This window comes from Athene noctua, chromosome 23 (assembly GCF_965140245.1).
Source record: "Athene noctua chromosome 23, bAthNoc1.hap1.1, whole genome shotgun sequence".
In the NCBI taxonomy this organism is placed as follows: domain Eukaryota; kingdom Metazoa; phylum Chordata; class Aves; order Strigiformes; family Strigidae; genus Athene; species Athene noctua.
The window spans coordinates 6505085-6522485 of NC_134059.1; the positions used below are offsets into that span (position 1 = coordinate 6505085).

At 45.4% G+C, this 17401-nt stretch overlaps 1 protein-coding gene across 3 annotated transcripts in view; it reads left to right on the top strand.

The window, feature by feature from the left end:
* Nucleotides 1-17373, top strand: part of MFSD4A (major facilitator superfamily domain containing 4A) — a 28378-nt gene extending 11005 nt beyond the window's left edge. The window contains exons 4-11 of one of the 3 annotated variants that reach the window (XR_012635064.1): nucleotides 1574-1742; nucleotides 3460-3575; nucleotides 4628-4801; nucleotides 6777-6924; nucleotides 7586-7656; nucleotides 7879-7999; nucleotides 8678-8866; nucleotides 16505-17373. Coding sequence is in view for 1 of the 3 variants with exons in the window: in XM_074925322.1 (XP_074781423.1) it covers nucleotides 1574-1742; nucleotides 3460-3575; nucleotides 4628-4801; nucleotides 6777-6924; nucleotides 7586-7656; nucleotides 7879-7999; nucleotides 8678-8742 (864 nt within the window). In the remaining 2 variants the exon portion in view is untranslated. Of the gene's footprint in view, nucleotides 1-1573; nucleotides 1743-3459; nucleotides 3576-4627; nucleotides 4802-6776; nucleotides 6925-7585; nucleotides 7657-7878; nucleotides 8000-8677; nucleotides 10102-16504 lie in introns of those variants that run through there. The other 2 variants (XR_012635063.1, XM_074925322.1) reach the window with 2 other exon arrangements.
* Nucleotides 17374-17401: the final 28 nt, after the last annotated feature.

Below are 17401 nucleotides of genomic sequence, written 5' to 3' on the forward strand. Positions count from 1 at the left end.
CTTGCTTTAGAGGTGAGGATCTGGGGAGCGGGGATATGCCCATGGTTTGATTGGGAATTTGGGGAGGCCGGAGCTGGGGCCCTTTTCCACATAGGCACCGAGCGCTCCTTAAGGCTGGAAGCGCCCAGAGATGTTATCTGTACAGCCAGTCCCTCTGCGTGGGTATATTTTTTGCAAAATCTGCAATTTAGAAGAATAAAATCTGGTCCTGACCTCCGGAAGGATTAGAACTATCAAGCAAATGCGTTTTTCTTCCATGGGACCGAACTAACTGTTCCTATTCCCATTGTTTCCAGAACAATGAAGTCCTCGTAAACGAATTCAGGCAAGAGAGAGGGAGGGGGGGGGAGGAATTCTCCATACATTTAAATCATGCCATGAGCCAACAAAAGGCAGGAAATTTGGAGCTAGAGCTCACACTTGCTCACAGACATGTAGAAAACAAGCGCTCAGCGGCTGGAGAGTGAGCTGTCACTTAGGATTTCCTGGCTTTCTACCCCAGTTTGTTGCAGAATAAACACCACTTGGTTGCGGTGGGAGGAGAAGAGAGGGCTGGCGAGGGCTTCATTTGCTTCCCTCTGTTTTCTCTCTCTGTCTCAAAGGAAGAAAAAAAATTTAAAAAGAGCAAGTCTCTCCGGGCTTGGAGGCACCACTGAGTCGTGGGTGTGCGCAGGGAGGAGGCTCGTCCCCAGGCGTGGGGGAGCGCGGTGCTGGGGGGCCTGATGCTGCTGCCCGGGGGATCCTGACGGCAGGTCCAAGCCCACGGTCCCCGTGTGCGTTAGCACCAGGAAGGAAGCCCTGACCTGGGGGGGGTCTCCAAGGCAGCGAGGGCCGAGAGGGCAGTGCCTGGACGCTGGACGCTCTGCGGTCCCGGGTCCCTCCGCGCAGGCGGTACCCAGGGGCCGGTTGAAGCCGCTGGGCTGTAGCGGTGCTGTTGGCCTGGGAACCAGGAGCTCATCTCTTAGGAGATGCTGGGCAACCTCTGCTGGTGGCTGGAGGTGGGCAAAGTAGGGCTTGGAGCAGCTTGCTCTTCCCTCGCACAGAATTTCAGCCACGGAAGCTCTCCCGTTAAAACTGTTCTGCTCTCCACAGGCAAAAGCTACTTTATTATTTTTTCTTTTTTTTTATTTATTCTTTGGGCAGAAGTGGCCAAACGCTTGGAAACCAGAACACTTTGGGTTTGCAGGGCTGGCGTGGTGCTTTGTGAGGTCTGTATTTAGGTGCCTTCTGTTCGTGTCCCTGTCCCAGGTGAATGGTCCCCACCCCACCCGCCATCCCCCAGGGACTGGTGGGACATGTCCCAGCCGTGCTTTGGATCAGGAGTCTTTGCTCTCAACTTGCTTTTTTCATTTTTTTCCCCCCCTCCCTGCTAGCTCTCCTAACAAGCCTCCATCCCTCCTGCAGTGGCTCCTTGCCCCGTTGCCAGCCTCTCTCCTTGCTCTTGGAGGTTAATTCAGGCGCATCTATCGCAGACGCTGAGTGCAGCTTCCCAAAAGGCTGTTGCAGGGGGGAAGCAGACAGTATTTTGAGTGAGGCTTGTCACGCTTACCTGCCCGTCTCTGTTCGTCCCCAGCTGCCGGTGCCCATCGCGGTGTTTTTCTTGCTCTACAAGGAGCGGATGGTGCCGTGCTTCAGCAGCACCAGCCACCCGCTGCTCTCGGCCGACGAGCTGGCGATGGAGACGCGGCCCGCGGAGAAGGACGATCTCTCCACCACGGTGCAGAGACCCCATGCAGCAGGAGGTGAGCTGCAGGCACCTCTCTCGTGGGTTTGGAGGAAACGGGGCTGGGGGGGCGAGTGAGCAAGGGGAGAAAAAGCTGCATTTCTGAGCGTGGCCGCCGAGTTTAACAAAGCGAGATCCATCGCTGTTGTCTAAGGAGGAAACTTCCCCAAAAACACAGATGTGAATGTAACCCAGAAGTGCCCAAACACAATCTGGTGCCCAATTGCCCTTGAATTAGACGGGACTGAAGCCCATGGACAGAGATTAGTCTCTGCTGTTGGGACTCCAGGCTGCTTTCCTCCAAGCTGTCCTAAACCTGAGCTCCCAAGTCGTTTAAGCACACGTGAAAGTTGTGCCCCTTCCTTTCCTTCTGGCTTTCAGCCAGGTTTTGAGCTGGCTCCGTTGACTGCTCAGTTTAAAAGTGGTCATCATGCTGCAGAACGCTGATTTTTTTTTTTTTTTTTTTTTTTTATAAATCTGAAAGGAATAAGGACAGCGCGCTTGTTTGAGGGGGAAAGTTAAACTCCAGCAATGGTTTGCTCTTGAACTTGTGGCTACACCCTGTTTTGGGGACAACAGTAACATTGTTCTTTGCTACCCAAGAGAAATGTGTCCAAGTAAATTCTTCAGCGAAATAGTGACTCTCGGCAGTAATCCTATTTCAGGGTTATCAGAGGAGCATTTAGTGTTATTACAGAGGAGATGGCTTTACCTGAACAATAAACGGAATTTTTAGGGAATACTTGAAGGGGGAGGCAGTTAGAGATGTGGTGAGGTGCTGTAGGGAAGGATCATGGGTGTCCCTAATGGAGTGGAGTCTGATTGATAAGGTTGTGCTCATCTGATATCACTTCCCTTAGCCGAGACACTGATGGTTTCTTTCCTCAACCCAACTGCCCATTTTCATACAACCCATTGGAGCTTCATGTTCTTCAGATTTCCATCTTCCTCTTAAACGCAGTTGAGATTAATCCTAGAGAAGCAGGAGGGCTGTATGCTGACCGCTGCGATCTTTGACAGACACATCTGTGCTGGCAAAACCCCTCCTTCCCCCTAGAAGTAGTGAGAGTTTCATCTTTCCCATGCAGGAGCCTGCGCTGGACTCCTGCTACCTCAACACCAGCCCTTTGCACGTCCCAGAGTGGTGTGATCCGAGGACAGGGGAGTCGGGGATTCCTGGGGTCCTGACCCCCAGCTTTGGCAGGCCGTTGCTCCCAGTGGTCTAGTCAGAGGAGGCGACCCTAGCTGTGTGTTTATCACTCTCTTTCCCAAAGTTGGCGTATTTGGTTAAATATCATTGATGTGAGGAACGTGAGCTCTCCTGGGCAGGACTCTCCTGTGTGGTGGCACCAAGGACGAGGGGTTCTGAGCACTGTGCTGTGGTCGAGTGGGCTTGTTTCTATTGACTGTAAGAGCGGGGCCAGCAATGCAGAGCTCCTAAATGGAGAGAGTAGCACACAGCAGCTACAGGCAGAGAAGTAGCAAGTACCCTGGAGAGCTAGGATCCCAGTCTGTGGACAGCAGCCCGTAAGCATATCTGTCTTCCTTCTCAAAGTTTAGAGGTAGGTAAAGACAGAGGTGGCGCCAGCAGAGGTTAGCAGTGCTCCACGTGTTTCACGGTCCTCTATGAATCTGTCCTGCAGCTGAGCACAAAAGAAATCCCCATTGCGGGCTGGCAACCACCCAGCCCCAGGGGGACGTTCCAGCTAAGTTTGCTTTGCATTGTTTTTCACCAGGTCATGATGACTTATTTAGCTGCTGCCAAAGCAAAAACTTCAGAGGGGCTTCTTACACCTACTTCGCAGTCCACATCACTGGGGCTCTTGTTCTCTTCATGACTGATGGGATTGTGGTGAGTTCAGCTGATAGAGGGATCTTGTCTGAGCGAAGCTCTATGGCTTTCTTCCTTCCAAATCACTTGTAACAGCCCAAACCCAGCTCGTGTCCTCTGTGTGCAGTGGGCTGGACCCGAGGGTCTGCCGGTGCAGCAGTCTGGTTCCAAAGGCAGCTCCTTCAGTCGGGCTGATACGTGCCCTGCTTCTTGGGAGGGTTTTGTGGCTTCTCCTAGGCTCCGTGGCGTTGCAGCTAGATTGCTACTGCTACTACCTTAGCCAGTTTAGAGCTGGAGTTGTGACGTTGTCTACTTGTACGCAGTGGAGGTCTCTTCTCGCTTCAGCCAAGAGGCAAGAACAGCTTCATTTTATTTCATAAGAAATGGTGGCTCTTTGTGTGATGGGTCTCCTGAGCCCTCAAAATTCAAGACAAGAGCATGTGGGGATGGTGCAGTGGCCTGGCAGCATGTCCCTGGCCGGCGCAGTCACTCGGGCTTCGCCGTGTGTAGCACTTCTGTCCGGGCGAGGAAGGCTCGCTCTTGGCTAGCAAGTGGCTGTTCTTTTTCTTTCAACAGTTTTGTGTCAGTCCCCTCGGGGTAAAATACTGCTGGGTCTTACGAGGGCATTAAATAGGGTCTGGAAAGATGAGCGGGGTTACACAAAGCAGCTGTCAGGTGCAGGAACCATCCAGGGTCTCCATCTTCGAGGATGATCAAGTCCAAGTTCTCAATGCGATACGTTTTGAGAGTATGAGATGCCAAAAGGACAAGAGAGTCCCTAGGGAAGAGAGCGTCTCTACAGATAAGAGCTTAGCATGCGTTTTACCTGGGAATGCTGTTAAGTCTTGCCCTTTTAGGAGAGCTTAAGTCCTGTATTCTACTTCTGGTGGAAGCCTGTCTCCAGCTGCAAACCCTTGGGAAGAAGGTTCGTTGAGGTTTGGTAGCAAATCCGTAGGTGGGCTCTCCAGCACTGTCACAATAATGTGAGTGGTTGAGGGACAGGTTGAAGTTAAAGTTGCAAAGCCTGGAAGTCATCACATCAGCGTGACAGGGTCTTTTTGTTTTCCCTGCAGGGAGAGTACTCGGGCTTCATTTACAGCTACGCAGTGGAAGAACCCCTCTCCGTAGTCCATAAAGTGGCCGGCTACTTGCCCAGCCTCTTCTGGGGCTTCATCACGCTGGGCAGGCTCATCTCCATCCCGGTGTCCTACCGCATGAAGCCAGCAACTATGGTCTTCATCAATGTGGTAAGGCTGGATTTACTTTGTTTTTCTTCTGCTTGCTTCCTAGGTGCTGCCTGGTTTGGTTTGTGCAGAGCTGCAGCACCTCTCTGGCTGTACCTAGGGGAGGTTTGCACCGGGCAGGTGCCCACCCTGGGCTGCCCGAGCCTTCCTCTGACCCCAATTGCACGAGGTAGCCAGGACGTGCAACTTGATTGTGTTGCTTCTCTGAGCTTGCTCCTCGGTTAATCTAAGGCTCGATTTGTGAAAGCACCTCGCGAAGTGTCTGCCAACTTTATTGACTTGGCACAGTGTCTTCTCTGGCATCTACAGGGAAATTAATGCCTGCGTTAGCCGTGGGAAAGGGAAGGCAGAGAGTTCAGTAAATTCTCTGCTTAGACTGTGGCAGCTGTCAAAAAAACCCGATGTGATGCAAGGTTGCTTAAATTAATAAAATGCATTGACTTGAACAAAGGGGAAGGAATCCTTCAAGGATATGTAAGGATGCGAGGATGTGGCAGACAACAGGGAGGGAGTTGTTCCCATTCACACTTCTTACAAAAAAAAAAAAAAAAAGCCAAACAAGTGAGAAGGAAGTTAATTTACAATTTATTTAAAGCAGAAGTTATTTTGGTAGCAGGTTTCACAGTTAATATTGCAAGGCCAAGAATCTATAGCAGGGTGGTGAGAGAACAGGAGTGAGGGTTCACGTGGGGACGTTTTGAAGATTTAGTTTGATGTTGTTTGGAGGCAGGTGAGGCAGCTGGCTCGGCACCTTGCTCCTGCTCCCTTTAAAAACTGAGCTTAGACCCTGACAGACACAGCCAAATGAAACATGATTGGTTTTAAAATTAGCGTAATCTCCTACTCCAGCACACGGTCACTGCTTAGAGGGGAGCAGGGAAGGCTCGGCCCCCGCAGAGCCATCGCAGGATGCGGGCAGGTCCGTGCAGCTCCTTGATTGAATGAATCCCTTCTCTGAACTGCACAACTGCTCTGGGACCAAACCTGAGGACAGGATTCTGCTGTAGCTGCTGCTGATGTTTGGGGAGAAGAGGGAACAGCCTCCAGCCTTCTCGCTTCCCCTTAAAGGCATCACCCAGGGTCGAGACGGATCCCGCCGGGGTCACCCAGGGTCGAGACGGATCCCGCCGGGGTCACCCAGGGTCGAGACGGATCCCGCCGGGGTCACCCAGGGACCAGAAGCGACCTGGGTGACACCGCACCCTCCGTGCCGTGCTTGCTCCTTGGTACCGCTGTCTGCCGTGAGGTACCGCAGCTCTCGGGGTCATTTCAGGATTATGGCAAACTGCAGTTTGAATTCGGTTTCGTTCGAATACAAATTGCTCTTGTGAACACGCACACACCCCATAATCAGGGCCTAAACAATGAAAAGTGTAACTTGTGTTGGTATCGCAGAGCTCCCTCTGCTGACTCCCAGTGCCATGGCTAATGGGGCACCGGGGATGGGTTTGTTGTGTTTGTTTTTTTTTTTTTTTTTCCTATTATTTTCACACTGTGGCCAGCCAGAGCAGAGGGCAAGTTTATTTATATTCAGTTGGGTCTTTGGCTTTATTGCTGTGACTGGTTTCTGAGTAATTATTGAGAGTGAGTTAATTCTTTAACCTGTTGAATAAGACGTAGTGATTGAGATGTGTAACTGTTATGGAAGTAGCGGTATTATTGTATTTAAAGCTGCAGAGAAAAAGCATTTTTTTCAGATAGGATCAGCTCTACCTAATGGAGCTGCAATTTAAGTATCAAGTTATGTCGTAAAGTTCTCTTATAAAAAAATACAAAATTCTTTAGGGTAGAAGTAGACGGATTTTATTTGGCCAGTTCAGATTTTCAGTGATTGCAATCTTTTTTTTTTTTTTTCTATAGACTTTATTTTCTTTTCCAGACTCTTTTCTACCAAAAAAAAAAAAAAAGAACTTAAACCCCAGAGCCTATTACAACTCAACATTTACCATCCTACTGAGTCTGGGTGTGTTGTTCACAGGTTGGAGTCCTGATAAGCTTCCTCCTGCTCCTGATTTTCTCCCGCAGCGTTGTTTTCCTGTTTGTGGGGACAGCATCTCTGGGCCTGTTCCTCAGCAGCACGTTCCCCAGCATGCTGGCCTACACTGAGGACATCCTGCAGTACAAAGGTGAGCAGGGATTCGGGCGCGCCTGGCAGGCTTTGAAAGCAGGTGGGTGTTTGAGACAAGAGCTCAGATACCATCGCGCTTAGCAACTCCTTCCCGCTGCAGGGGTGCCTGGAAGAAGGATCTGCTTTCAAATACAATGTTTATTCAAGCTTGTAGTCAGAAAAACCAGACTGCACAAATCCCGGCTTCATTGTACTAATAACTTCTAGAGGCAGGGATCCAGGATGGTTCTTAGTTTCCTGCAGCTGTGGGGCTCTCAGGGCTGACAAGAATGTCTCCTTGAGAGGCTCGCAGGGAAGTAGCTTTGAAAACATCACCCAGATTATCAGTGAACTGAAAATCCTAGAGTTTGGCCAGCTTTTACGGGAGGTCTCTGCCAATCTCCGTCTCTGGGGCAGCGATACAGAAGAAAGAAAATTTTTCCAACAAGAAGCAGCATCCCCTCTGCCAACAGGAGATGGTTTTTTGGCTGAAGCTTTCACCTTTCTGCACTGCTGCAGGTTAGAAGAGGCGTTTTCAGCACTAGACGGGAACACACATGAGTGTTTGTAAATCCTGTACGGAGAGATCCGTGACAGAGCGGTTTAAAGAAGCTACAGGCTGATCCTGCTGGCGGTTTCACCCGTTCCCTGCCAACATCACTTGCACCGTTTCTTTGCAGGCTGTGCCACAACCGTGTTAGTGACCGGAGCTGGAATTGGAGAGATGGTGCTCCAGTTACTGGTGGGATCGGTAAGTGTAGGCAAAGGAGAGACAAGGCATGCCAAAAACTGACTGGAACTTTTAAAGTAAGAAATCCTGGTCCTGGTTTTGGACAGCCGCTGGGAAAAAGCATTGTTACCCTTGAGCTATCAAACACTAAAGCTCTTACTGAATGCTAATTAGGTATTTGAGTGCTATGATGACACATCTGCTTTTTTTTTTTCTTTTTTTTCTTTTACCCTCCAATTGCAGATTATACATGATCAGGGTAGCTACAGTTTCCTGGTCTGTGGGATGATCTTTGGAGGCTTGGCCTTTACCTTCTACGCTTTCCTCTTGTTTTTCCACAGGATGTACCCCAAGCCCTCATCAGGTAAGAAAGCACCAGCACTCAAACCTGCTTTATAATGAGAGGAAGAGTGGCATCTGCACCAATACACAACCAGGGTGCAGCACTTCAGCAAAATGCAAGGAAATGTTTATTTTACTGCTGCTTCCTGCCCCCTCTTCCTGCTTTGACTTGCCCACAAAGCCTTGGCAGCCATAACTCAGGGTTTGCTTTCTTTTCTGCTGGAGAAACAGGAGAAAAAGTAGGAATGGTCTGTGGATCGCAGAGGAGCTGTAAACCACAGAGCAGGCTCGGGTGAAAGCACGACCCTGCCGCTGCACAAGCTTCCCGACAGAGTTCCCTGGCTAAAATCCAGGGAACGAGGGGTCTGCCATCCAAAGGCAGCTGTCGGGCTCTTGAGAAAAGCCTCACTGATAAAGGATTTCTCTTGCCTCTCACCTCAGTCTGCCTGTGCTATTTTTTTTTTTATGAGCACCTTTTACAAAAGAAGCGCTGCATGACACGCAAAAAAAAAAAAAAAAATACTTGTCCAGGTTCCTGGAAATGGGAGGTTTTTCTTCCCTGACCAAGCCAAGTGAACAAGGTCTAGTGGGGTGGGTGATAGAATATCAACATTCATGTTTGGGAGAGCTCGTGCACCTTCCCTTTGAAGCTCAGTAGCATCAGTACCTCCAGATGAAACACCCAGTGTCCATTTTGCAGATGTGGATGATGCTTCACCTGCCAAACCAGCAGTGACAGATGACACCGGACAGTATCAGCGCTAAAGAAGTGGCCAAGCTCTAGACAAGCAATAAAACGACACACAATTAAGAATTACTATTGAGGATGATTTCACATTTAATGACTGAATCATGCAAGTTTTCTGCAATCAAAAGCACATTAGATTGGGTAAGTCAGAATCAAGAAAACATCCTAAAACACTGCATTGAGCTAAGCACAAGTTGCCCATGTCACGAAAAAAAAGATGACTATAAGCATCAGGCAGACCCCGTGCCTGAAAGGCTACAGGCTGTGGCAGGGATGATGGGAGAACAGTTACTCCTGCAGATGAACTTCCTTATCGATTCAGGACGGAGAGGGGGCAGGAAGAGGTTCTCTCTCTTCTGTATGTAAGACTGAACAGCTCCTGGCCTAATGGTTGAACCTAACAGTTTTTTTCTTTCGGCCTCTTAACGTGCAGAACCCCTACAATTTACAGCACAATACTGGATTTGGATTCATTTTTGTGCAACACCTAACTCGAGTCTGTCACCTCCACACACAATTCCGAAGGGGAAAAATGACGCGATGGGTAGAACCCACCAGGGCGCAGCGGTAGCAGGACCTCTCTCTCTCTTTGCACAGTTGATTCCTGTACAATACACAGTATCAGCTATGTTCACTAAGACAGTGTCTTATTCAGCATGCTAGGGTCTCTTGATTATTAAAATCATTAGCGCTTTTTTTTTTTGAGTCAAGAATGAGTTGCAATGGTTTGTTTTTTGCTTTGGCACTAGTTTTAGCTGCTACAGTTGCAGTGTCTCTTAGGGTGGTTTTATTTCTAGCTTCCAGTTGAAGCTTAAACAGAGGTATTTGGGAGCCAGCCTCCAGCTGCTTAACCTGTGCAATACTTATTATACCAGGTGCCTTCCGTAAGGTACTCTCATTCCCCACGCATGACCTGTTACAAGCTATGAAGAGAGGACTGGCTTTAGAAGAGTGTAAAGCTACGTACATCTATTTCTTCAGTGAGTGATTGGACATGTACTTTTTGCTTTAACTGCTGTATGTGGATGTACATATGTACGTGTGTATATAAAGCAGTGTTTAATTAAAGGTGATTGATTGCTAGATTCTCAGCATGACTGGACTTGGGTAACTTAAGCTGTTTCTGGGCAAGATGATCAGCTACTACCTTCACCAGTTCTAGCTTAACTCAGACTGAATCAAACAGCCCTTTAGCTTAAACTGGTTTTAGTATTTTGGCATTTGGCATAATATATTATCGGAAAAATAGAAATGCCAAAATATATTACATTATATATAATAGATCTTCACAAGTTCCCAGGGGTAGCTCTGTAGAAAAAGTCTCAAGAGAGTAGACTTGACTTTGTACACCTAAAGCTGTGTGAACATCAGGCCAATGCAGCTGAATTCTGGGCTTAACTCATCCATGGACTTGACAAGCCCTCCTGCCTCCCATCCTGTGCAGTATGTGCTGTAATTCTTCTCCAGCACCACAGGATGCCACTGTTACTCTCCTTGAGATACCCAGAATGAAGAAAGGGTGTACTGCAAACCCCCTTTGCAGCAAAAACCCCGATCTGTCACGAATAGAGCCCCTCCCACCATGACAGCATCCTCTCCATTCCTCTACAGAGGAAATGAGCACAAAACAACACAATGAGGGAGTTTATTTTGAAAGAATTCTACTCAGATGACATATATATATATCACACCAGGGACTGACAGCTATTTAAAAAAAAAGTATCTTAGGATGTCCTTGCAGATTGATAACGCAGAGCTAAACGCTAGTGCCAGAGCAATACGTCTTTTGTTAGGCGTGTACTCGACAATTCGAATCTCTGCCTTGCTCTCAGCACTATATATAGAATGGAGCTACTCACCAAAGGGAATTTTTAGCAGAAGAGCACCTGCTGCGGTAAAACAAGGGTGCAGCACAAGGAAGCTCCCACCAGCAACTCCCTCTGTCTCCATTCGAGCGAGATGTGAGGGCACCTGTGCTGCTGGGCTGACCCACTCCCCCTCGTCACCCAGCGAGCTGCCCTGCAGCTGGAACTTTCAATTTCCTCTACCGAAAAAAAAAAAAAAAAACAGTCAAAAGATCAGAAACTTTGTTAAAAATATTTATTTAAAAAAATACAATTGTTTTGCATGTCTGGTTGCACATAACTATTAACATATGATTGACTTGAATAATTTGCTACAATGCTTTTTTAAAGCCAGCTTGCATTATACAAAGCAAATCCCTCTGTCAGTTCTTACATAAAATAGTTTTCTTTAACTATTCCCACCCCATTTTTAAAAAAGATTGCAATACATTGATTTTTTTTTTTTTTTCTTTTTTGCACAAAAATTGAAGCAATAGAAAAAGTCACCTGATTTTTCTCAGGAAAGACCTTCATTATGTTTGAATAACAACTGCCAATACGCCGCTCTGTAAAAGCAGCTTTTGTTACTCTGAAGTGTCATTACAGTGCACTTCCTCCAAAGTTAAGCTTTGCATCTTCAAACTTTGCCTCCAAATTGTATTCAAACCTGAAATGTGTTCAAATAACTGCATATCTGCTATAATCAAGTTGATCAAGACTTTTTTTTTTTTTTCCCCCCCCCAATACGATATCAACACGCTGAAGGTCTTCCTAATATGTTACCTTGGAAGGTTAAATAAAAGCAAATTTAGTAACACTGAACAATTACTGAAAACTTTGGCTATTTATGTACTTGCATTACATACCAGCATTTTTTTTTTAAAACACAATGGCATTAAGATACTCTTATTATAAGGTATTACTTTCAAAAAGTTAGACTGAGAAGCTATTCTCTCCCAGGCAAGTTTACCCAACTGTAATGAGAGCACCAAAGCGGTGTAAGATTACAGCTGTCTCTAAAAGACCATGTCTAGAAAAAGTCTCCAGTGTAGGAAGTTAAGACACTCACTACAACATAACTTGCTTTGTCTCTTGACTTTGTGCTATATATATACACATATATATATATTAAAAAAATGCAATTCTGTTCTGGAAAGAGTAGCTGAAAAATGTTCTCTCTGCTGCTTTCAATGCAATTCTTACCACTGATGGTTCTTCTAAAATTACAGGAAAGTAAAATGGAATCCGTTCCAGTGATAAAAACCAAGTTAACTGACACAATGTCTGCTCAGCCTGCCCCGAGCAGAGATGTCAGGGCTGCTGTAGCATAAAAACCCACTGCAGACATCATCCTGCTGATGTGCAAAAAAACCAGGTTAACCTAAAAATTCCATTGAGGAGTAAACACTAAAGGCATCAGAAAGCCACTTTCCAAAACAGATGTGCACTTTAAAAATAAACAGAACAACTGTCACACATTACCACAGCTGATTAGGTTGCTTAAGTTCTCTAAAATTGAAGTGAAGCTTCCCTCCCCTGACTCTATCTGAGCCACGGAGGAGAAGCTGCAGAGACCAGGTTCTCAGCCGGTGTAAGTTGGACCAGTTGCAGCGAAGCCAACAGATCTGCTCTGATTTACAAGCCTCTGGCGTACGATTCCCAGCGGCTGGCTCGGAGATTTCTCAGCATTCCCAAGACAAAGTCTCATGCTGGTTAACGATCCCTGTTCAGAGTCATTTCAGTCCCAGATTAATTCCAGCTGTCCTAATATACATTAGTGGAGACAACCATTATCCTTACCATACATGTTGCTAGAAATTTCCCATTTATTCATCTCTATTATTAAGAATATACTTCTCAGCTATAAAAACAGAGGGGGGGGGAGGGAGATAAGCATTAAATGTGCTACTGTACTTATCACAAAACACTGTGACGTACATAAGGCCATCTGGTAACACTGCAACAGAATACAAACAAGATCTTAAAAGGGAGTTTTAGAATAACAACCTTTTTTTTTTTTTTTTTTTTAACTTCTTAACTACAATGAATAATCTCAACCCTGTTCACAGAGAATTAACGTTAAAACTAGTACATCATCTATATAAAACTCTGTGCAACTGAACAACAGCAGAACAAAAAGTCAACACAATTCTATAAAGCAGTTTCAAAGCCTGAAGATTTAAGACATGCTAGCCAAAAAAAACACAACACATCTCAAGGAGCCTAGAGCAAACCCAGGTATTGTAACCCCCCCGCCCCCCCCCCCCCAGCACACAGCACACACTAGGAACCATGCAGAGGCCATCCTCAAAGCCTTCCTGTGTTCAAAAATGAAAGGAAAACAAAAAAAAAAAAAAAAAAAAGAAAAAAACGAACCCCAAACAAAAATAAACCCCAAAACCCAACAGCTTCCAGTTATTAGCACAGCACTGCTGCATGTACTGCTCAAGGACTGAAATGGGCTCCGCACACATCCCTTCCAACCTCTCCTCCCCTCTCCTCACTGCGCTGCTTTACAGTTCATTCAGTGTCTCCATTAAAAGACCCCTGTTTTCCGAAGGTTCATAATTATCCTGTTACACCTCCTGCCAAAAACCCTACTTTGAGATGAAAACCTTCTGCAACACATGGTCTCAACAGAGAAGCGAGTGATTTAAGTAAAAAAAAAAAAAAAAACACACAAAAAAAAGACGACCAAACTTTTGTTCTATGAACGTCAAACTATTCAAAGACACATGAAGACACAGATTTAAGATGCGCCATACAACAATGTCAGATGCATTTTACAAATAACCTTTGGCAACTAATTAGTCCACACTGTGGTATAATTGAATCCTCAAAAAAAAAAAAAAAAAAAAAAAAGCGCTCTGGAAAAACCTCACCAGCATGTGCAAAACATTTAAAAAGTGGCAACTGCACAGTGCAGTATCTGAGCGTTGAGGGTAAGTGTTAACATTTACACGGCTCTGGGAGCCAGCCTGCGGGAGCTCCCAGCCACAGCCACACGTGTGTTCACATCAAGAGTGAGTCCAGTCTCAGCTAAACGATGCATCGAAAAACAAGTTTTCAGCTCTCAAAATATGCTTTTTATCAGATGCCTGGAACTGCTCCACAGTCAAAAGTCTTTTAGTACATTCTTTGGGAGGGGGTAAACAAAAATAAATTCTAGTCAGTTTTTACTTTTTTTTTTTTTTTTTTGGTAGAATAATTTATACGAAGCAGACATCTTGCTATCCCAAAAGGGACATACATTAGCACACACATTCAAGAAGCAACACTGGGCCCTGCCCAGCTTTCTTACCTTGCATCTTACCTTGCAGGTCACTTTTTTTTTTTTTTTTTTGCAAAGCACGGTTACAGTCGGCAAAGCTGCATCCTCCAAAAAGAATCAACGTTCTGCAGTGAACATATTCTCCCTTATTTTTGTTTGGTTTTTGTACAAAGGCAAGAATAATATCCCTCAGTTTGAGATCCACTAGCCACCCCAAACCAAAGCTTAGCCTTTCTGCTTTAGATGGCACCAAGACAGCCAGGAAATTTCAATAGAAGCTCTGTTGATGATAAACACAGATTGCAGAAATAGGGCAGCACTGCCATTACTGCGGCTTTGTAGCTCCTACATTACATCCTGATGACTAAAAGCAGGCTATGGAGAAAAGATTTAGTTCTACTTTCAAAAATTATTCTCTGTCCAGAATCAGCTTTTACAAAGGGCTCCTACACAGCCGATACACGAGCTGAGTGCCGTGTCCACAGAGGTCGGTCCAAGACAAAGCCTTTGCAGTAATAGTCCTGAAGGATGGTGTTAAAACAACTGTCACTGCATTTTATCTTTTAATCTTCATCTGGCAGCTTCTGATTTCAGCAGATCAACTTTAGCAGGTGACATATTAACCACCACTCAACTCGATGGCAATAGCTAAAGACCGCCACATTAAGCAGATTTGCTAATACTGTTCAGACTAAACGGCAGCCATTGCCAATTACTGTTTAATTAAATTCAAATCAAACCATAAAAATTCCTGTTTAGGCAAGACATACTACACCTCATTAAAACATCCCAAATAGCTCCTAAGCAACGTGATCGCGATTCTAATGATTTTCAACTTATCTGCCGAGTGTAAGATCCTGTGGGGCCGTTGGTTTGCAACACCATGCTCTGTGATTATTGAGAAAAAATAAACGGTCCGTACCCACGACCTCAGAGGCCAGAAGGTACATGTTATTTCTTACACAGGAGAACTAAGGAACGAAACAGAACAAAATTATTATGGACGCCCAAAACTCAAACATCGAGTTTTAAAATACCTGACACCTTTGACAACGTTCCTTAACTACTGATGTAGTTAATTTTCATAGCTGACAATACCAAGATAGCCTCTTGATACAACACTGAGATGTGTCTTGTAAACAAGGATGCATTCAAAATGGAAGAGGTTAAATCGTAGAGTAAAACATGAGTACATACAAAAATGCTATAAAACGGTAGCAAAAGGTAACTAAAAGACAGGTGAATAAACCACGGGCTGTCAGAACGGTGGGTTCTGAGCTCAGCACTAGACAAACGCTACAGAAGGGGATCACAGCTCTGAGCCTGCGCTGCCCTGAGAAACCACAGCAAGGAGCGAGGCTCGCCCTGCCCTGCCCAACCTGCCGGCGTGAGGGAATCTGACACTCATGCATCTCAAAGAGCCGTCTAGAGGGCAAGATGAACGCTATAAAAACCCAAGAAAAATCTACCTGCTAGATATCTGAGGTTTGAAAACATATCGGAGGGAGAAATGATCCCAAACAAATCACTGGACAATCAAAGCCTTTCTTATTATAAAGCATGCTCCACTATACCGAAGTACATGGATACTAAAGTCTTAGGATGCTCGAAGTTAAAACAATGAATTCTCAAATTCAAGGAATTTTATTACTTCCTGACCTATTCCAAAATGTAACTCAAATGTGCCAAAGACAGTGCATAGGAATTACATTCAGCCACCACTGCTGAAGACCGATTTCTGAAACAAAGATCTTAAGCTGCTGTTAAGGAAAAAAAAAAACAAACCACCAAACCCAAAACACAAAACAACTTTCTTCCACCACCCTCAGGATGAGGATCACATTCTCTGAAAACAGGTAAGACAGAACAAGTATGGTTCTATAACCGGAGGGTATTATTAACACATTTCTGCTTTCCATGGACCGTTTCTGCTAGCAGCACGTGTTGCTAGTGGCATCCTGACAGCTCAGGATCTCAAAAAAAAGCCAGACATAGCACACGCAGCCACAGCAGTGCGAGGTGTCTAACTCTGCAGTACAGAGTACGCAGCAGCAGTGACATGTAAGAGAGATTTCCAGAAGCAAGACAGATGTTCAGCTTCCATGCTCATCCAGTCTAATCCTACCACCACCTACGAATTAACCGATGCAAATATTATCAAGCATTCAACAATACCATGGCTACTTCAGCAACACCAACTGTAATGTAATAAAATGTTTCTGTAATGCTGCGTTATAATTTTTTTAAACCGACACGGTACTATACCCATATTACAGACTGCTACCATGATAATTAAAAGTGAGCCTATATTAACTCCCACTTTCCCTACACTAAATTAAAAACAAGTTGCAACGAACTGCAAACTGCTCCTGAAGTGAGCGAGTAGAGTACCAGCAATTCACAGAACCAAGCTCCAAGAAGTCACAGCGACACTGCGCTCTGTCAGGAATGTGATCCAAAAAAGCTGGCAGTTATACACTTGTTAGTAAATGTGTGTTTAATGAAGCAGCATATATACAAGATAACATTACCTTAAGTGGCCTGAAAGCTGTAATGGAGAAAAGGCGAGCAGGCTGCTCCTCTCCCACCTCCCCTCCCCTTTCAACTTGCTTTCCTAACTGCCTCCTGAGATTATCATCCTATACGGGACTTTTATTTTCCTAGGCAGGTGCTTAAGAAGCAAAAAGCAATCATCTCCTCAGTGCTGTCTGTCGGGAAGTTGGCTATTCAAAGCTTGAAACCAACACGCACGGGCTGCTTTTCCATGCTAACTCTCTGGGAAGAAGCTATTCCCGAAGGCGAGCGCGTATCTCATCAACCAGCTCTGGCACTGCAATCTCCCAAAACTACTTGGAGAAGAGCGTGAAACCAGGCCAAGCACAACCGACAAGCTACGTCAGCATTTGGTTCTCTTGCATACCTATGCTGAAAGTGAAAAAGTATACAAATAATTAAGTGCATGTGTGCACATACACAACTTTTAAACAAATAAAACTTGGCTTTTCTCCATAGGGGACAAGGAAAGGGAAGCAATTAAATTGCAAGTCTTTAGTGCTCATTAATTATTTTTAAACTCTAATCCTAGTCTGCAATGTTGCTCTCAAGTCCACACATTTGGTGGGCATAAAATTGGCCAACCTAAAACAACCATTAAAAGTGCTGCTATTTATATATAGCTATATATATATTTTCTAGACCAGACTAATAAGCCATCATGCAAACCAGAAAATTCCAGATGCCTGCTCTTAATTATGATCTGCAGCTTGCTTTCTGCATTTAAAAAAAAAAAAAAAAAAAAAAGGTCAATATTGCACATTGTCTTTTTAAGAGCTGCTGGCACAGGAACTTTACCCTGCATCTGCTGATGTCTAAAATGCGAAGCAGTATTATGCCTCCAACGTAACCAAACAGGAAGGCAGTTCACTACAGGAGCTCGCTCCCTGCTACCTCCACCAGAAGAAGGCATAATCTTTTCTCCCACCTCCCACCGGGCAGAGGACTTTCTGGATAAACAATATCCAAAAAAGCAACTCCGTTACATCCCCCCCCCCCCCCCCTGTC